Source organism: Oryctolagus cuniculus, chromosome 13, assembly GCF_051225735.1.
Source record: "Oryctolagus cuniculus isolate XC-2025 breed Fujian yellow rabbit chromosome 13, ASM5122573v1, whole genome shotgun sequence".
Lineage (NCBI taxonomy): Eukaryota > Metazoa > Chordata > Mammalia > Lagomorpha > Leporidae > Oryctolagus > Oryctolagus cuniculus.
In genome coordinates this window covers 1,685,858-1,706,353 of record NC_142879.1, presented here as the reverse complement: position 1 = coordinate 1,706,353, position 20,496 = coordinate 1,685,858, and the positions used below count along the sequence as shown (strand labels likewise).

Genomic DNA, 20,496 nt, shown 5'->3' with positions numbered 1-20,496 from the left:
CAGGCGTCCTCGTCACATACTCTCACGTGGCCATGACCGTGACCCGTACTAGGACCCTGCCCGCTTGGGCAGCCACACCTCCCACAGTGTCCAGCCACATCCTGCTCTTTCCTGCCACGGTCTGTGTGTCTCCCAGCACTCAGCAGAGGGCAGAGGCAAGCCAGGTGCCCCCCACCCTGCCCGAGCTCACCTCAATGTGGTCCTGCAGGGCAGTGTCCAGCATGGTGAGGTCGGTCAGGAAGGTGCCCAGGTAGGGCACAGTCCCCTGCATGACGCCCTGAGGGGCAATCAGAGAACAGCCAGGGTCAGCACGCACGAGGCCCGAGGCCTAACTGGAGGCCACAGGTGCTGAGCTGCACAAATGAATTCTCCAGCTCCTACGCAGGTGGGACAGGGGCTGCACACACAACCTCAGGCCAAACTTCCAAAGTCACGGAGATCACACACAGGCCCGAGCACAGCACAGCACGGCTCAGGGAGTGGCCGTGGCCCCTGCAGGGTATCCACCGTCAGAGTGGAGGAGGGGCAGCGAGTGGTCACATGCCAGCTCAGGCCACCACGCCCCATGCACCGCCACCAGCAAAGCCACTAACTGAAACCTGGTGGCCTCCGTGTCCCACTGCTGAAGACGGAGATGCCGAATGCTGGCACCGGCAGGGCCGTCACAGGATCCTCACGCACACTTCCCCAAGAGCAGACTTGTGTTCTACAACTGCCCTCTGAGGGCAGTGGGGCCTCACAGGGCCCGAGGGGAAGGGGCGGGGCCTCGAGCAGCGCCGTCAGCAGCCCCAGGCCCCCTCCAACGTGGGCATCGCCGCGTCCTCACCTGAAGCTCCTGTTCTTTTCGCTAACAGCTATTTTACACTTGTCTGCACAACCACAAAAGCCAGAAACGCCTGTGTGCCTGTGGGAGGAGGCGGCGAGGGGTGCCCCGCACAGTCCCGCTCATGCTCCCTCCCCTGAGGAGCAGCCAAGGCCACCTGCAGCAGGGCGAGCACCGAGTCCAGGCCATGAAGCCCCTGAGCGACTGAGGAGACAGGGACGGGGGTCCTGGCAGCTCTCAGGCCATGCGGGGGTGACAGGGCTGCGCGAGCCGGGTCGGGGAGAGGGAGTAGGGCACAGGAGGAACCCCCGAAGGCCCTGGCGAGCAGGAGGGACCCACCATGTCTTTCTGGAGCTGCAGCCGCCGCTGGCTACGCTTCTGGTTCTCTTTCACGCTGCTGTCCAGGTTGGCGAACTTGGAGGTTCCCTCCTAGGAAGGAGCACACAGAGGGGCTGGTGGCCACGTGTCCTAGAGGCCTCCGCTCGTCCCCTTCCCTGTGCCAAGGGCCTGCTTTGCAACTGCCGGCCTGGATGCGCAAGCACAGACCCTCGTGCACTGTGACAGCCCAGGCCCCGGCCCCGCACGGTGCAACTGACACAGCCCAGGCCCAGGCCCCGCACGGCGTCCCTGACACAGCCCAGGCTCAGGCCCTACATGGCATCACTGACACAGCCCAGGCCCAGGCCCCGCACGGTGTCCCTGACACAGCCCAGGCCCCGCACGTTGTCACTGACACAGCCCAGGCCCCGCAAGGCGTCCCTGACACAGCCCAGGCCCAGGCCCCGCACGGCGTCCCTGACACAGCCCAGGCTCAGGCCCTACATGGCATCACTGACACAGCCCAGGCCCCGGCCCCGCACGGTGCAACTGACACAGCCCAGGCCCAGGCCCCGCACGGTGTCCCTGACACAGCCCAGGCCCTGCACAGCGTCCCTGTGACAGCCCAGGCCCCGCACGGCGTCACTGTGAAAACCCAGGCCCCACACGGCGTCCCTGTGACAGCCCAGGCCCCGCACGGCGTCACTGTGAAAACCCAGGCCCCACACGGCGTCCCTGTGACAGCCCAGGCCCAGGCCCTGCACAGCGTCCCTGACACAGCCCAGGCCCTGCACAGCGTCCCTGTGACAGCCCAGGCCCCGCACGGCGTCACTGTGTATGGCGTCCTTGACAGCCCAGACCCTGCACAGCATCACTGTGACAGCCCAGGCCCCGCACACTGTCCCTGTGACAGCCCAGGCCCCGCATGGCGTCCCTGTGACAGCCCAGGCCCAGTACGGCATCCCTGTGACAACTCAGGCCCCGCAGGGTGTCCCTGTGACAGCCCAGGCCCCGCACACTGTCCCTGTGACAGCCCAGGCCCCGCCTGGCGTCACTGTGAAAACCCAGGCCCCACACGGCGTCCCTGTGACAGCCCAGGCCCAGCACGGCATCACTGTGCCTGGCGTCACTGTGCCCAGCCTGGGCCCCGCATGGGCACGGTTTCGCCATCTTGGCCCTGTGAGAGAGATGGCCCTGTCCTGGGGGTGTCTGAGGCCAGCTCACGTCTCTCTGCGTCCCCTGTGAGGGGCTCACAGCCAGCCCCATCCCCTCCTGGCACCTGCACCAGCTCACTTCTCCATGGGACTCCCAGGGAGCTACTGCTTGGCGACTTTCCCAAGACCACCAAGAGCAGTCTGCCACAGAGACGTCCCCCCTGCTCCCGACGCGATGGCCCAGAGGTGTGGCATGCGGAGGTGACCGACAGGTTCAACGCAGCAGCAGGGGCCACGAGAGAGGGCTTCCTGAGGACACGCTCTGCACGGGGAGGAGAGGAGGACCTGGGGAGGGCCCACGGGCGCAGTGACTGCCGTGCCCCGAGGGGTGCGGGGAACGCACTGCAGGCCCCCTGCCCCTCCTCTGAGACCTGCTGGAACCCCCACCCACTGCACCTGCGCCTTCCATGCTTTCCTTTCCTGCCCCGTCCTCAACCTCCACGCAGATCCCTGGAACCTTCCAGGAGCTCCCGTGCGGCAGTGTCCAGCCATCCTCCTGCCTCCCTGTGCCCACGCTCTCCTGGTCCTCCTCTCCCTTCCGCCACGGCTACCGTGTTGTGTTGTGCTGCATTCGCGCCCGTGGAGACCCTCGCCAGTCCCCACGTCCTCTCTCCCTCCCGCGGGGGCAGAGCTGTGCCCTGCCACTGCCCCAGCACGATGGGCCCAGGGCTCAGAACTCTCGTCTTCTACCAGCTCTGGAGACGGCACGGCTCCAACATCTCCTGCTCCAGTTTGCCTGTGACAGCTTACGGAGCACAACTACACATCCACCTGTCTCCAGCAGCCATGTCTGGGGGCTCCCGGGGAGTTGTCTACGTCGGTTCAGCCGGAACTGAGTCACCAAGAGCCACGAGAAGCAGGATTTTTTTTTTTTTTGAAAGGCAGAGTGGACAGTGAGAGAGAGAAAGACAGAGAGAAAGGTCTTCCTTTGCCGTTGGTTCACCCTCCAATGGCCGCTGCGGCCGGCGCACCGCGCTGATCCGAAGCCAGGAGCCAGGTGATTCTCCTGGTCTCCCACGGGGAGACTTGGAGCACTTGGGAGCACTTGGGCCATCCTCCACTGCCTTCCCAGGACACAGCAGAGAGCTGGCTTGGAAGAGGGGCAACCGGGACAGAATCCGGCGCCCCGACCAGGACTAGAACCCCGTGTGCCGGCGCCGCAAGGCAGAGGATTAGCCTAGTGAGCCACAGCGCCGGCCAAGAAGAAAGATTTCTTGTGGTTTTAAAGTCGCAGCCCCCAGTCACTGTTCACAATCATCTGTGAGAAACCTAAGGACTGAGACATCGCTCCCTGACAGTGAAGAGGAAAAGCAGAGGCGGCACGCTGCCCCTGCCCAGCTGCGGAAGGCAGGCTGGACCCCGGAGCAGCGGCAGCAAAGCAGCGTGCAGACCCAGCAGGGGCAGGGCCGGGAGGCCGCCTCGTGCTTCTGGAACCTCGGTGCTCCGGGGCCACGCCTCACTCCATCCTGCGAACCTGTAACCACACACTTTGCACGAAGAGCAGTCAACAGAGAGGACGAGCGCCCAAAGCGCGCCAGCGACGCCCCCACGGGGCTGCTCCACCAAGCCTGTCAGTTCTCGGGAATTTGAGCCACACAGGAGAAAGGCAACTCCGTGTTCTGGGGTGCACGTGTGCCCCAAGGTTTAGGGGGGCCTGTCTGCATGGCTTTGCTCCTCGGCTCTGGCAGCAGCTGCACAGGGTTCACCTTACCTGCAGGGAAGCACGACCCAGGGCCGCCGTGCTCTGTGCACGTGGCTGCGGCCAGCCTGGCTTCACACTGTGGACAGGAGGACCACCAGGCTACCTCCTTCCACCTGGAGTCTGTAAGTCCAGGGAGACGGGAAGCAGCGAGGAGTGCGGTCCCCACACTGACCCGTCAGCGCCCCGTCAGGTCGCCTGGACCCGAAGTCGGACGCCAGGACAAGCTGCCTGTGCACCTCGCCTGCTGCAGGGCCGCGGTGGGCGCACCGCGGCGTCACGGCAGCAAGGGGAGCTGGCACGCCGACGCTCGCTCCGGGCCTCGGGGACACCAAAGCAACAGAGACGCCCCAGGAGGCCTCCAGGCCGCAGAGACGTGGGCAGGCGCAGGACAGAGGAGCACAGGGGACCTGAGGGACCAGGGAAGCCGGGTCCACACTGAGTCGTGCAGCTGAGCGGCTGGGAGGGCGCAGCAGACACGCGCGGGGGTGCTAGCCTCGACGTCCACTCCTCCCCACTCTCCTGAGCGCGCCACGCGCTGGGCACGCCTGGGCGGGATGGGGACCCTCACATCTGCACAGAGCCTGCAAGCTTTGCTGTGCTCCGTCTCCAGAGCACTCTGAGGTCAGGAGCGCAAGGCTGGGGTCTCCAGTTACAGACGCAGAAGGAAGACAAGAGCCGCGTCTTCCAGTTGTCCAGGCAGGGCCACCCCTGCCCCCAGGGAGGGGAGGGGGCACACGGCTGCATAACTGCCTGCCTTCCCACTGCCCCCCGTCGTGGGACACAACCACAGAACGGCTTCCCTGTGGCCCGCAGGAGGCCCTCGATCGCGGAGACGGGAGACGTGGGGTCGGTGCAGCACTGGGCACGTGGGTGGGCCCCAGCCCTGCTGGAGTCCTGACTGACCCTCTCTGTCAAGCTCCCCCGAGACGCCCCGCTTCCCTCTCAAGGGCTCAGAAGAAACAGCCTGTGCCTAAGTCACGAGGGCAGGCGGAGCCACGTGTCAGCTCCACCACCCACGACGCGGGCTCCTCAGGGCACGCAACAGCCACTTCACAGAGGCTGTGGAGCCACTGGCCTGGGCCAGCTCCCATGCCTGGCCCCAGCCTGTGGTCTCTGTCTTTGTGTCCCACTTACCACCTGGACGGCAAACCCCCGGCTCGCTGCCTTCTAGAGGCAGGGCTCAGCAGCAGCCTGGCCCGATGCAGGGTGTGGCGTCGTGGCGGTGGCCTCCTCGCCCTGCGGAGCACAGCACTGCACGCCTGAACTCCAGTGTCAACGTCGGGCGGGCCGCAGAGGAGAGCAATGGACTTGGAAGTCTCAGCGACGGCGCGAGCCAAGGGGCTGCTGAGCCCCGCGTGGCCCCCGCGTGGCCCTCCCGAGCCTCACCTTCATCAGCAGCTCCCGGCTGGTCAAGTGGTTGTTGTGGTCTGAGAAGATGTCCGAGAGCTCCTCCAGCATCAGCACGCGGTCCCTGCGAGGGAGACGAGGCGCACGGTCACCCGCCGCCCCGGGGACAGGTGCCAGGGCACGGGGCTGACCCAGAGGTTCTCCAGGGCTGCTTCTGTCTGCAAAGCGGGCACAGCCGCCGTGAGCAGCACAGCAGCCTGGCGCGCTGTGCTCACAGAAAAGACCGAGCTGTGCGGTGAGGTGAGAACCGTCGACCACACCCAGCCCCAGCCGCAGCCCAGCAGGACCCCACAGGTGGCCCGAGGCCAGTGTCCCTGCCCTGAGAGCCAGAGCAGATGCTGCAGCCAACGGGGTGCGACTGACCCCACTTGCAGGGCCAGCCTGGGCTAGCTCACGGCCTCCTGCCTTCCATCTCCTTGTGCAGTGCAGGTGCCACGGCCCCGTGCAGGCGCCAGCCCGTGCCTCGGTGAATGAGTCAGCGTCTGCACCATCACCTGTCTGCTCACACTAGGACAGCGGCAGCCCCACACGGAGAAGGCAGCGAGACAAGCAGGCGTGAGACAGCTTCGGCAGGGGCTGTGGGAGCCTCTCCACCACGGGGGGGACCCCTCTGGGGCAGCCGGCTGGCAGGAGACAAGCCGCGCTCGCCTCGCACGGAGACAGCTTTGCTTGCTTTCTACAGAGTTTAGGAACAGGCCAGGCAGACCAAGGCACAAGTCCAGGCACTTAACTTGTGCTTCTCCCTCCAACGCGCGGGGGCAGCAGCCTCAGGCTGGCCAAGTGGCTCCATCATGGTCTCCCTGCCAGCCCCAAAGAAAGGCCGGCAGGACCACCGCTCTCGCGGCCAGAAGCGGCCACATCTGAGCCAGGCTCTATCTTACACCTGCCCATCCCTTGGGTCTCGATGCCAGGTGTCCGGGGAGGGGGGCGGGTACTGCCGAGAGGAGGGAGGGGGATGGGTTTGCCAAGGATGAGTCTCCCGCCACACAAGGGTTCCCAGGAGCCATGTCTTCCCTGAGATGTGTGTGTAGGGCAGAAGCCACCAGCTCATCTCCCACACACACGGCCGCCATCGTCATCAAAAAGAGGAGAAAGGATGCAGGGAAGTGGAAACCCAGGCACTGCCCCGGACTCTGCCAGCCGCTCGCCGAGGCAGCCACGGCCAGGCCTGAGGTCGTGAGTGCAGCTCTCACGTCTACTCGCCACGGCATCTCGGGCCAATGGCCCGGCTTCTCCCTGGACAGGGGCCGTTCTCCCCAACACGCACTCCTGGCCTGCCCACTGCTCCAAATCGCAGCCAGCAGGCTTGCCAAACTCTGCTTCACCAACCTAGCTGTCTTGCGCGTAGCTCCATGAGCTCTGACTGGGCTGAGGAAACCAGAGCTTGGACCCCCACTCTGGGGACAAACCCACCAGGGCCCCAGACCACAGGGAGTCCACACCGTCTGTGCCTGGACCCCCACTCTAGGGACAAACCCACCAGGGCCCCAGACCACAGGGAGCCCACACTGTCTGCGCCCACAGCCTGACTGCCTCACCACTTCCCCTGGGACTGAGCGACCGCAGGCCAGACCCCTGACGCACCTAAGGGTCCAGCTGATCCGATGCCACCGCCACACGGCAGGACCGCAGACACAGCAGTGTCTTCAGGACACAGTTCCAGGGCATCTAGCCCAGCGTGGCAGGAAGTCTGCTCTGACCCTCAGGGAAGTGACGGACACGGTCTTTCTGCTGTTCTGGCCACTGTTGCCGGATCACAAAACCAGCTGTCGGCCAATGCCCCACAGAAGCTCAGCCCAGGCCACTGCGATGGCGACAGAGGCAGCACGGACACACCTAAGGGTCCCGCTGATCACGTGACCCACCGCTAACGCGCCTGTAACCGAGAACCTGCTGTCCTAGCAGGCGGCCGGGCAGCCGTGCCGATGCCCAGAGGACCACGCCTCTGGACCATGCGGCTGTCCTGTGGCTTCCTATTCTCTGGCTACGACGGAGCCTGCCCCTGTGTTGGGACCACGCTTGGTTGAAACTGGGCAAAGGGGACTTGTGGTCATTCTTTGAGCTCCGATACAACCCTGGCCTCCACGTGGGCACTGCCTGGGGCAGGACCGCGAGGGCCCCTCCCCCTCCCCCACGCCTCTGGTCTGCAAGGAAGGTTCTGGAAATGCAAGAAACAGCAACAGAGAAATAGCATGAAATTAAGTTGTTCACGGTTCTAATAAGAAGTGCGCAGGGAGAAAAGCAGAGGCCGTGGGCCGTGCAGCGCTCAGTCAGGTGTCTGGGAAGGTGCACGTGGCAGTTCCACGGACACCACCAGGGCTTCCGATGTGCCGCCGCACAAACCCAGCCCACAGCAGGAGCCCACGTCCCAGCCGCACCTCTCACGATCAGGGCTCTGGAAGGCGGGAGACACCCGGCGGTGCTGTGCTCAGGCAGCACAATCGCCCCCCTTCAAGCCCGGGGGCGGGCACAGCCAAGGATCACCCTGGCTTTGCCACAGGTCGAGGACGGTCTGAGCCACACTAAGCCTTGCCTGGGGCCCATGGCAGCCACGCGGGAACTGCCCACATGCACAGGGCATCCCTGACACACTCTGAATGGAGAGTAGCAGGTGGAGGTGGGGACTCACTTGGGGACCGCGGCCCACGTCTTCTTTAACCGGTAGACGGAGTTGGACTGCAGAGCAGACACAATGGCCCGCAGGGAGGAGAAGTTCTTCAGGAGCCGGCATTCCTGTGGAGGAGCGATGGACAGGGACGTGGTGAGGTGGGGGAGTGATGGACAGGGATGTGGTGAGGTGGGGGAGTGGTGGACACAGGGACGTGGTGAGGTGGGGGAGTGATGGACAGGGATGTGGTGAGGTGGGGGGTGATGGACAGGGACGTGGTGAGGTGGGGAGTGATGGACAGGGATGTGGTGAGGTGGGGGAGTGGTGGACAGGGATGTGGTGAGGTGGGGGGGTGATGGACAGGGACGTGGTGAGGTGGGGGGAGTGATGGACAGGGATGTGGTGAGGTGGGGGGTGATGGACAGGGACGTGGTGAGGTGGGGGGGTGATGGACAGGGACGTGGTGAGGTGGGGGAGTGATAGACAGGGACGTGGTGAGGTGGGGGGGTGATGGACAGGGACGTGGTGAGGTGGGGGGGTGATGGACAGGGACGTGGTGAGGTGGAGGAGCGATGGACAGGGACGTGGTGAGGTGGGGGAGTGATGGACAGGGATGTGGTGAGGTGGGGGGGTGATGGACAGGGACGTGGTGAGGTGGGGGAGTGATGGACAGGGACGTGGTGAGGTGGGGGGGTGATGGACAGGGACGTGGTGAGGTGGGGAGTGATGGACAGGGATGTGGTGAGGTGGGGGAGTGATGGACACAGGGACGTGGTGAGGTGGGGGAGTGATGGACAGGGATGTGGTGACGTGGGGGGGGTGATGGACAGGGACGTGGTGAGGTGGGGGGGTGATGGACAGGGACGTGGTGAGGTGGGGGAGTGATGGACAGGGACGTGGTGAGGTGGGGGGGTGATGGACAGGGACGTGGTGAGGTGGGGGGGTGATGGACAGGGATGTGGTGAGGGGGAGGAGTGATGGACAGGGATGTGGTGAGGTGGGGGAGTGATGGACAGGGATGTGGTGAGGGGGAGGAGTGATGGACACAGGGACGTGGTGAGGTGGGGGAGTGATGGACACAGGGATGTGGTGAGGTGGGGGGAGTGATGGACACAGGGATGTGGTGAGGTGGGGGAGTGATGGACACAGGGACGTGGTGAGGTGGGGGAGTGATGGACACAGGGATGTGGTGAGGTGGGGGAGTGATGGACAGGGATGTGGTGAGGTGGGGGAGTGATGGACACAGGGACGTGGTGAGGTGGGGGAGTGGTGGACAGGGATGTGGTGAGGTGGAGGAGTGATGGACACAGGGACGTGGTGAGGTGGGGGAGTGATGGACACAGGGACGTGGTGAGGTGGGGGAGTGATGGACACAGGGATGTGGTGAGGTGGGGGGAGTGATGGACACAGGGATGTGGTGAGGTGGGGGAGTGATGGACACAGGGACGTGGTGAGGTGGGGGAGTGATGGACAGGGATGTGGTGAGGTGGGGGAGTGATGGACACAGGGACGTGGTGAGGTGGGGGAGTGGTGGACAGGGATGTGGTGAGGTGGGGGAGTGATGGACACAGGGATGTGGTGAGGTGGGGGAGTGATGGACACAGGGATGTGGTGAGGTGGGGGGTGATGGACACAGGGATGTGGTGAGGTGGGGGGAGTGATGGACACAGGGATGTGGTGAGGTGGGGGAGTGATGGACACAGGGATGTGGTGAGGTGGGGGAGTGATGGACAGGCACGTGGTGAGGTGCTGGTTTCCTGCCTCAGAGCTACCCCAGCCGCTATGGATTCCTCCCTCGGAATCTGCAGCTGTGTAAACAGCACAGAGAAGTGGCCCCTTCTCGCACCGCGGGCACGGAGACTCACAGGGATTCTGGCCCCGTTTGCTTGCGTTCCTGCCTCTAACACACTGTCTGTGAGGCTATTAAGTTCTACAGCTTCCAGCTTTCCCAGTAAAAACACGAATATGGGTCACCTATGGCGCTATTGTGCTAGAGAAGGGCCTGTGCACCAGACACACACACACGGGACACTCAGGACGAGGGCGGGCCCTGTGCACCACACACACACACACGGGACACTCAGGACGAGGGCGGGCCCTGTGCACCAGACACACACACACACGGGACACTCAGGACGAGGGTGGGCCCTGTGCACCACACACACACACACACGGGACACTCAGGACGAGGGCGGGCCCTGTGCACCAGACACACACACATGGAACACTCAGGACGAGGGTGGGCCCTGTGCACCAGACACACACGGGACACTCAGGACGAGGGTGGGGCCTGTGCACCAGACACACACGGGACACTCAGGACGAGGGTGGGGCCTGTGCACCACACACACACACACGGGACACTCAGGACGAGGGTGGGCCCTGTGCACCAGACACACACACACACGGGAACACTCAGGACAAGGGCGGGCCCTTTACACCAGACACACACACACGGGACACTCAGGACGAGGGCGGGCCCTGTGCACCAGACACACACACACACGGAACACTCAGGACGAGGGCGGGCCCTCTACACCAGACACACACACACGGAACACTCAGGACAAGGGCGGGCCCTTTACACCAGACACACACACACGGGACATTCAGGACGAGGGCGGGCCCTGTGCACCACACACACACACACACGGGACATTCAGGACGAGGGTGGGGCCTGTGCACCAGACAGGGCTGGGCGCAGCAGCCTCGCTGGGTGCGGATGGCGCTGACCATCTCTGACCCCCCCTGTCCTAGATACCAGGAGCTCAAGAATAGAAGCCTCACTTGGTGAAGTGATCAGCTTTGGCTTTTGTGCCGTAGCCCAGGGGAAACATGTTTATTCACATTCATGTGGTTTCAAATTGGCTTGCCCTGCAACCACAAACATCCAGAAACACCTTGGCACACCTGTGCTTCCAAAATAGGCTGGGCTTTTCAAATAAAATTGCTTTTTCTTTAAGATTAACTTACTTGAAGGTGAGAGAGAGAGAGAGAGAGAGAGAGAGCGCGCGCACGCTTCCATCTGCTGGTTCCCTCCCTGAATGGCTGCAACATCCCACCGCCTCCCTAAAGGACCCAAAGGGGCAGGGGCTCACAGGGGCGGGGCTCACAGGGGGCGGGGCTCAGGGGCAGGGCTCACAGGGGGCGGGGCACACAGGGGGCGGGGCTCACAGGGTGCGTGGCTCACAGGGGTCGGGGCTCACAGGGGGCGGGGCTCACACTGGTCAGGAGCTCATGGGGTCAGGGGCTCACGGGAGCAGGGCTCACAGGGGGCGGGGGCTCACAGGGGGCAGGGCTCACAGGGGGCGGGGCTCACAAGTGGCAGGGGCTCACAGGGGGCGGGGCACACAGGGGGCGGGGCTCACAGGGGGCGGGGCTCACACTGGTCAGGAGCTCATGGGGTCAGGGGCTCACAGGGGGCAGGGCTCACAGGGGGCGGGTCTCACAGGGGGCAGGGTTCACAGGGGGCGGGGCTCACAGGGGGCGGGGCTCACACTGGTCAGGAGCTCACGGGGTCAGGGGCTCACAGGGGGCAGGGCTCACAGGGGGCGGGTCTCACAGGGGGCAGGGCTCACAGGGGGCGGGTCTCACAGGGGTCAGGGCTCACAGAGGGCGGGGCTCACACTGGTCAGGAGCTCACGGGGTCAGGGGCTCACGGGGGCAGGGCTCACAGGGGGCGGGGCTCACACTGGTCAGGAGCTCACGGGGTCAGGAGCTCACGGGGTCAGGGGCTCACAGGGGGCGGGGCTCACAGGGGGCGGGGCTCACACTGGTCAGGAGCTCACGGGGTCAGGAGCTCACGGGGTCAGGGGCTCACAGGGGGCAGGGCTCACAGGGGGCGGGTCTCACAGGGGGCAGGGCTCACAGGGGGCGGGTCTCACAGGGGGCAGGGCTCACAGGGGGCAGGGTTCACAGGGGGCGGGGCTCAAGGGGGCGGGGCTCACAGGGGCGGGGCTCACAGGGGGCAGGGCTCACAGGGGTAGGGCTCACAGGGGGCGGGGCTCACACTGGTCAGGAGCTCACGGGGTCAGGAGCTCCCGGGGTCAGGGGCTCACAGGGGGCAGGGCTCACAGGGGGCAGGGCTCACAGGGGGCGGGGCTCACACTGGTCAGGAGCTCACGGGGTCAGGAGCTCACGGGGTCAGGGGCTCACAGGGGGCGGGTCTCACAGGGGGCGGGTCTCACAGGGGGCGGGGGCTCACAGGGGGCGGGGGATCACAGGGGGCTGGGGCTCACAGGGGGCAGGGCTCACAGGGGGCGGGGCTCACGGGGGCGGGGCTCACAGGGGGCGGGGCTCACACTGGTCAGGAGCTCACGGGGTCAGGGGCTCACGGGGTCAGGAGCTCACGGGGTCAGGGGCTCACAGGGGGCAGGGCTCACAGGGGGCGGGGCTCACAGGGGGCGGGGCTCACAGGGGGCAGGGCTCACGGGGTCAGGGGCTCACAGGGGGCGGGGTTCACAGGGGGCGGGGCTCACAGGGGGCGGGGCTCACAGGGGGCAGGGCTCACAGGGGCAGGGCTCACAGGGGGCGGGGCACACAGGGGGTGGGGCTCACAGGGGGCGGGGCTCACAGGGGTCAGGGCTCACAGGGGGCGGGGCTCACACTGGTCAGGAGCTCATGGGGTCAGGGGCTCACGGGAGCAGGGCTCACAGGGGGCGGGGGCTCACAGGGGGCAGGGCTCACAAGTGGCAGGGGCTCACAGGGGGCGGGGCTCACAGGGGGCGGGGGCTCAGACGGCAGGGCTCACAGGGGGCGGGGCTCACAGGGGGCAGGGCTCACACTGGTCAGGAGCTCACGGGGTCAGGAGCTCACGGGGTCAGGGGCTCACAGGGGGCAGGGCTCACAGGGGGCGGGTCTCACAGGGGCGGGGTTCACAGGGGGCGGGGCTCACAGGGGCGGGGCTCACAGGGGGCAGGGCTCACAGGGGCAGGGCTCACAGGGGGCAGGGGCTCACAGGGGGCGGGGCTCACACTGGGCAGGAGCTCACGGGGTCAGGGGCTCACAGGGGCAGGGGCTCACAGGGGGCAGGGCTCACAGGGGGCGGGGCTCACGGGGGCGGGGCTCACACTGGTCAGGAGCTCACGGGGTCAGGGGCTCACAGGGGGCGGGTCTCACAGGGGCGGGGCTCACAGGGGGCAGGGCTCACAGGGGGCGGGGCTCACAGGGGGCAGGGCTCACAGGGGCAGGGCTCACAGGGGGCAGGGGCTCACAGGGGGCGGGGCTCACACTGGGCAGGAGCTCACGGGGTCAGGGGCTCACAGGGGCAGGGGCTCACAGGGGGCAGGGCTCACAGGGGGCGGGGCTCACGGGGGCGGGGCTCACACTGGTCAGGAGCTCACGGGGTCAGGGGCTCACAGGGGGCGGGTCTCACAGGGGCGGGGCTCACAGGGGGCAGGGCTCACAGGGGGCGGGGCTCACAGGGGGCGGGTCTCACAGGGGCGGGGCTCACAGGGGGCAGGGCTCACAGGGGGCGGGGCTCACAGGGGGCGGGGCTCACAGGGGGCAGGGCTCACAGGGGGCGGGGCTCACAGGGGGCGGGGCTCACACTGGTCAGGAGCTCACGGGGTCAGGGCTCACCCAGCACTGGTGACCGCCTGCCTGGATGCTGTCACTTTCTCATGGAGGTACAACAGGAGCTGAGCAGGCTCTGGGGATGAGTACACCCTGAATGAGATCTGGGTGTGCAGCCCTTAGACACAGACCAGGGTCCCAAGGAAGTGGCCAGGCACAGGCACTGATGCTGGGATGAAGCTCGGCCCAGGGTGCTGCCCGGCCACAAGCCTGCACCACGCTGAGGGCAGAGGGCAGAGGGCAGAGGGCGTGGCAGGAACAGCTGGTGCTGCAGGTGCCACAGCCTCGGTGGGGCACCCAGTGCACAGGAGTGGGCTGGACACCAGTCTCACAGGAGAAATAAGCCTGCTCCCAAGGGAAGACGGCACCTGCCTCCCTGCCTCGCTCCCTCGCTCCCTCCCTCTCCCTCTCTCCCTCTCCCTCTCTCCCTCTCCCTCTCTGAAGCTACAGTAGCATGCCGCAAGCCTCCCTCACGGCCAGAGCCCCGACTCGGAGCTCGGGCGGCCCCCGCAGCGGCTACCCTGCGACTCACATGAGCAACACCGATCCACTTCTCGATGGCCCTGGCCCTCTGCTGGGTCTTGAGCTCCCTGCCGCCCAGGACGGTGCTGACGACACACCTGGTGAGCGCATTGAACTGACAGATGGTGGCGCGGATCGTGGGCGCCAGGTGCTTGTTCCCCTTCCTGTCCCGCTGCGACCAGACGCAGCCCAGGCAGTGGTGGGGCACCACTTTCTTGAAGAGTTGCTGGAAGAGACAAGGGCAGGGCTGTGAGGGCGGCGCGGGCCTCGCACCAGCAAAGCCCCTACCCTGGGCACGCAGCCCTCTCCCTGCCTCCTGGTGGCCATTCCAGCTGCGGTCAAACCACTAGCACACACCGTCCCTCACGAGCGCAGAGGTCAGAAAGACTACGCCAGCTCTTCGGCCTGCTCAACAAGCAAGGAAATCGAAAGGAAATTCAGGTAAAACCCACACTACGACTCAGAAAAAATAAAAAGGGAAAGAAAGCAGTGGTTGGGGTCATTTTAGCTTCCAGATCACATCCTGGTGCGTCCGCGGCCCTCACGCCAAGAACCGTCTCCGGGGCAGAGGATGGGCACGGTGCACACCACGCCGGCCGATGTCGCGCACTCTGTCTGCGACATGAACACAGCAGGAAGCGCCGGGCGGGGGGAGGGGGTGATCCAGCGCCTCCCGGGGAGGGCGAGGAAGTGGACGTGGGGCCAGGTCTGCTCTGGAATGAGGGGCCTGCAAAGTCCTCCGTGCTCCTGTTACACTCCCGATCGCGGAAGCCGAGAGCAAACGCGAGCAGGTCACTCTCACTTGCCCACGCGAGGAGCAGGGGACTCTGCCACCTGCTGGGCCATGGTGGTGACAGACAGGCGGACAGCCTGAGGCCGGACACAGCCCACAGGCCTCTCTGCTTCCGTGGGGCCGTGAGCTGTGACTGACGCAGTCACGCACAGCTGCCAGAGCACCCGGCCTTCGTGGACACACGAAGCACACGTGGACACGAGCCCCAGACTCGGCCTTTTCCTAGCGTCTGCTCTGACCCCTGCACGGTCCTCTGAGTGAACAGCTCAGCTCCTGAAGTATTTGTGGGCCTACAGGAGGGAAATACCACGGGACGGGCAGATCTGGTTCCACGGGCTTAGAATTCTCACTTCTCACCCCGTCCAGAGCTTCAAGCAAAAGGCGCCTCCACCCGAGACTCCAGGAACTCGGCCTGAATTTCTCGGACGGCTCAGGGAGGCCTGCCTGCCCAGCCTCCCCACCTGGTGCCACGGAGAACACATACCGCATCCATGTAGGTCAGCTGCTCCGCCACCAGGTCCTCCGAGAAGCAGGTGAATTCTGCCGGTCCTCCGGCCTCCAGCCCCTCTTCCTCCTCCAGGCAGAAGGAGATGGTGGTGGGAGGCCCGTCTGCTCACATGCGGGAAAAGAATCCGATTTGCGCCACAGCAGAGAACTGCTCAGGCTGAACTGGACAGCTAAGGCTAAGCAGAGAGCACCAACAGGGGGCAGAGCAGGCGCAGTCGGCCTGGTCTGGGAGGCACGGGCCTCCGTCTCTGCGTGTACCCAGGGCGTCGGGCCACCACACACAAACCCCTGGGTCCTAGGCCGAGGTCAGAGCCAGGCACGGCGACATCCTCAACACGCCGAAGGATCAGCTCCAGGACTAGCCCAGCTAACTGCTAGGCCCAGACACATCATTCTTGGGGCGGGGCAGGGGGAGCTCTTGGAAGAGAGGCCTGGGGCAGTGGGCAGGAAGGAGGCAGTCTCCGTGGGTGGGCCGGGCCACTCTGGCGTCAGCCACGCTCACGAAGCCCTCGGTTCTCAGAGAGCCTACAGAATCCTCAGACTGCACAGAGCTGCTTGCAGGGGAGCCTGGCCACAGCCATCACCAATGGACAGACATGGGCACAGCCCCAGGGCACGCAGAAAACCGCTGGACTCGCACCCAGGAGAGGCCTGACTGGAGCAGGTGTGCCCTGGGCCTCCCGGTTCCTCCTCTCCCTGCTGTCTCAGCAGAGGTGGGGTCCAGGGAGCCACCTCCCCCCAGATGTGTGTGCTGCTTTTTAAGCTGTTTCTCTTTGTGGAATTGAAGAATCTGGGGCATCCTGGACCAAGCTGGGGTGGACTGTTCTGGGTTCAGGGGGAAAGTGGTGCCTGCGCCCTCTGGTGGCGGGAATGTGACGGGGACTTGCCCCTGACCACGCCGTGGGTGATCCCAACGCAGAGGGGGCTGGATTAGGACTGAGAATGAGGCGGGGTCCCGGCCTGCCCCTGGAGTCCAGGACACACACGGGAGGACCTGAAGGAGTGTGGAGCACGTTGCAGAGGTGACTTCTCCGTTTTCCCTACACACAGCCCTGGCACTCTCTCGTGCAGCAGAGTACATCCAGGTCCCAACAAGAATTCCGAGTGGGCCTCACGCGCCCTCACCAGCTGCCCCACACATGTGGACAGCGCAGAGGCTCATGGGTGCAAAGGCTTGGCCTGCCCCAGGGAGGACCCCTGCACTCAGCAGGCAGGGCTGGGGGCTTTCTTGAAGAAAACTGTCCACATTGAACACAGGCTCATTCGTGGGTGTGGCCAACCCAGCACCCTGGCTCGGGGGCAGTCCTGAGGCCGGCCGGCAGCTGCCACTGAGGGGCGCACGTGGGCGAGGGCGGCAGGGGCTGGAGTTGCAAGTGCGCCCTGTGGGCAGCGCTCAGGGCACTGCATGGACATCAGCCTGTTTTCATTGGCACCCAGGGAGCTTCTGTGCCGACGAGCCGTTCCCGTTCCCTCCCCGAGGAAATCAGCCACCACACTCTGCCACAGGCTCCGAGTGGGTCAGCTGCCACGGCCACGGCCCCACCCCAGCCCTCACACCCGACCTCCTTCAAAGCCTGAGCGCGCCAAGCCCCCCACGGCGTGCAGGGGCGTCCCCGATACTGCAGTCACTTGGGAAGAAACAGCCCCAGAGACTTCCTCTGCCGAGGTGCGGGGTGACGAGCTCTGGCTGGCAGAGCTCACGTGTGGGAGGGGAAGCCCTTTTGCGAGCTCTGGGGAGGGCAGGGGTGGAGCTGGATGCGCTCCTGCCTGCTGGGGAGGGCTGGCCGCCTGGCACGGGCTCACCCTGGGCTGGGGAAGTGGCAGCGCGAGCAGGTGCAGGCTGGGCAGCTAAGCAGTCGTGGGAAACCCACAGCGAGCACTCAGCCCACGTGAGCCGCGGGTTCCTCACCTGTGCAACGAGGGAGCGGGCTGGGAGGGGTCGGGCCTCGCGAGCAGCCCTGCGGGCACCTGGGGCTCCTGCACCACACCCGCCCCAGGCAGCCAGGTCCCGCTGGGCCACCGGGGTCGGGCGGGGTCCACAGGCCAGCAGTACTCACTGTCCGTCTCCACGTCCTGTTTCTGGAACTGCTCCAGCAGCCCCTGAGCCCTCCGCTCTGGGTCCGAGCCCGGCATGGCCCGCTGCAGGTAGGCCAGCAGCCGGTGCAGGCAGGGGAAGAGAGGGGGCTCCCAGAAGTCCTCAGCACACTGGTCGAGCCAGGCCCTCAGGATGGACGCGATGGCGCTGTGGGGACAAGGGCGGTGTCACTGCACCCAGCTGGGGGGCACTGGGGCAGCCAGGACCCCACCGTCCCAGGGCTCCTGGGAACCTCAGGGAGCATAAGCACTTGGAAGGAGGCTGCCACGCTTGGTTATTGCACACGGTGACTGAGGGCAGGAAAAACCCAGCCGGGGCAGGAGACTCAGTGAGCTCTGATGGCCACCTCACGGCCATGCACACAGTGGACAGCACTTTCCAACCTGTGCTCAAGCCAGGACCACAAAATGTACTTCCAGCAGCCAGAATCCATCTGGAAAAGATAAACCCACACACACAACAAAGATCACCAGTGCAGCGCCAACACCAAGACAGCTGCAGGGAACTCCCCTCTGTCTCTCCAATTCCAGTCTGAGAGGGGAAGGAGGTGAGGTCTCTACAGATTCGGCAGAAGCCGTGGGTGGGCGGGGCTCAGCGCCCAGGAGGAGGCAGGTCCCTGGGCAGGCAGCCCTCAGGCCAGGGAGGAGACAGAAGAGCAGGCAGAAACAGTCCGTACTGCAAATCCAGGAGGGCTTCAGGGACCTGCTGGGCTGTGCCCCGTGGAGAGGGTGCGGGCTCAGAGCCCCCACCACAGCCCCCGGGGACAGCTGCAGAAGCGGACCGAGACACACACCTGCCCTTTATAAAGACCTAACTGACAGAAAGCTTTTAGCCAAAAAAAAAATCTTCTTAGCAAGCGTCAGGATCACCGTCGTCACACGATGATTCCTTAGACCCCGGTTTACTCAACTCTGCTGCCCCTCTGCCAGGCTGCCGGCAGCACAGTGTCCTGAGCACGTGCCTCGCAGTGTGGACGCACCATGGCCTCCTGCACTGGGCCCTGTCTCAGGGACACCTCTCCCCGCGTGAGCACTTGTCCCGGGAGCCCGACAGAAGGCAGGCCGCTGCGCCACCTGCTCTCAGGTCAGTGTACTCCACTGGGTCCCCACAATGCTCAGCTGTCTACACCCCAAGTAAATGACAGGAAACCACCAATGCTGGCGACCACCCACGCTCTCCAAACCTTTGCTGCACATTAAATACCGTTTTAAAAGTCCCATTCCTGGGGCCTGCACGGTTAAAGCGGCTGTCCGCAGTGCTGGCCTCCCACGTGGGCGCTGGTTCAAGTCCCGGATGCTCCACTTTCGAGCCAGCTCCCTGCTCATGGCCTGGGAAAGCAGTGGAGGATGGCCCAATTGCTTGGGCCCCTGCACCCATGTGGGAGACCTGGAAGAAGCTCCTGGCTGCTGGCTTCAGTCTGGCCAAGCTCCAGCCTTTGTGGCCATCCGGGAAGTGAACCAGAAGAGGGAGGATCTCTTTCTCTGTCTCTCCTTCTCTCTGTAACATTGCATTTCAAACAGAAAAAAATTTCACTCCCTTCCAGAAGCTAGGAGTTAACTGGGCTCTGGGAGAAACAGAACGAGGGGAGAAGCCCACAGACCCCCACGTCCTGAGGGACGCCCGTGGCTCGTGCTGTTTCTGCGTTCCTCACCAACGCCTACATCCTGACTCGGCAGAGAAGCCAGCAGCGGCACTTGGCCGCCTCGCGTTCAAGGCACACGGCGTTCCCCCAACCACCTTCTCCTCCTTCCCAAGGAGTGGGGAGGGCACGGCAGGACCGCGGGGACGCGAGCTCGCACAGCGCCTGCAGGGGGGCAGGGTGAGCCCCGTGGCGCCACACTCCCTCCATGACGCCGCAGGACGCCGAGACACGGAGCAGAGCACGCACCGCACAGAGGCACAGGGACGGCAGCCACGCGGCACCTCCGGCACTAAGGCAGAACCACACCCCAGGGACACTAACTCCTTAACCACCCACACACGTTCTTTCTAAAATCACAAAACCTCCTGTTTATTGCAAAAGTAAATCTCATTAACACACACAGACAACACAAGCAAAGTGTCTCCTGCCCCTTGATTCTGAGCCTGCCCTGAGACCACCTGTCACCACTCTGCAGGGCATCCTTCCAGATGTTTCTGTGACTATGCACAACCATTTACCATGCAAATGCGCACGTCTGTAAAAACCAGTGTGGGTCTTCCACTGGACGCACATGGAGCCCCACAGGGTGGATGCACCATGGCCTCCTGCGCTGGGCCCTGTCTCAGGGACACCTCTCCCCGCCGTGTCCTGAGCACGTGCCCCGCGGGGTGGACGCACCATGGCCTCCTGCGCTGGGCCCTGTCTCAGGGACGCCTCTCCCCGCCGTGTCCTGAGCACGTGCCCCGCAGGGTGGACGCACCACGGCCTCCTGCGCTGGGCCCTGTCTCAGGGATGCCTCTCCCCGCCGTGTCCTGAGCATGTGTCCCGCGGGGTGGACGCACCACGGCCTCCTGCGCTGGGCCCTGTCTCAGGGATGCCTCTCCCCGCTGTGTCCTGAGCATGTGCCCCACGGGGTGGACGCACCACGGCCTCCTGCGCTGGGCCCTGTCTCAGGGACGCCACTCCCCGCCGTGTCCTGAGCATGTGTCCCGCGGGGTGGACGCACCACGGCCTCCTGCGCTGGGCCCTGTCTCAGGGACACCTCTCCCCGCCGTGTCCTGAGCACGTGCCCCGCGGGGTGGACGCACCACGGCCTCCTGCGCTGGGCCCTGTCTCAGGGACGCCTCTCCCCGCCGTGTCCTGAGCACGTGCCCCGCGGGGTGGACGCACCACGGCCTCCTGCGCTGGGCCCTGTCTCAGGGACACCTCTCCCCGCCGTGTCCTGAGCACGTGCCCCCGCGGGGTGGACGCACCATGGCCTCCTGCGCTGGGCCCTGTCTCAGGGACGCCA

General features: G+C 65.3%; 1 protein-coding gene across 7 annotated transcripts in view; it reads right to left on the bottom strand.

Annotated features, from left to right (window-relative positions):
- The window catches only part of RGL1 (ral guanine nucleotide dissociation stimulator like 1), a 192,632-nt gene that overhangs the window by 10,676 nt on the left and 161,460 nt on the right, over positions 1–20,496 (bottom strand). For all 7 annotated transcript variants that reach the window (XM_070055004.2, XM_089311969.1, XM_089311967.1 and 4 more), the window contains 7 exons: positions 17,526–17,710; positions 15,446–15,570; positions 14,179–14,394; positions 8,094–8,197; positions 5,444–5,528; positions 1,163–1,252; positions 191–277 (listed from right to left, as the gene is read on the bottom strand). In XM_070055004.2, the coding sequence (XP_069911105.2) occupies positions 191–277; positions 1,163–1,252; positions 5,444–5,528; positions 8,094–8,197; positions 14,179–14,394; positions 15,446–15,570; positions 17,526–17,710 (892 nt within the window). The remainder of the gene's footprint in view (positions 1–190; positions 278–1,162; positions 1,253–5,443; positions 5,529–8,093; positions 8,198–14,178; positions 14,395–15,445; positions 15,571–17,525; positions 17,711–20,496) is intronic.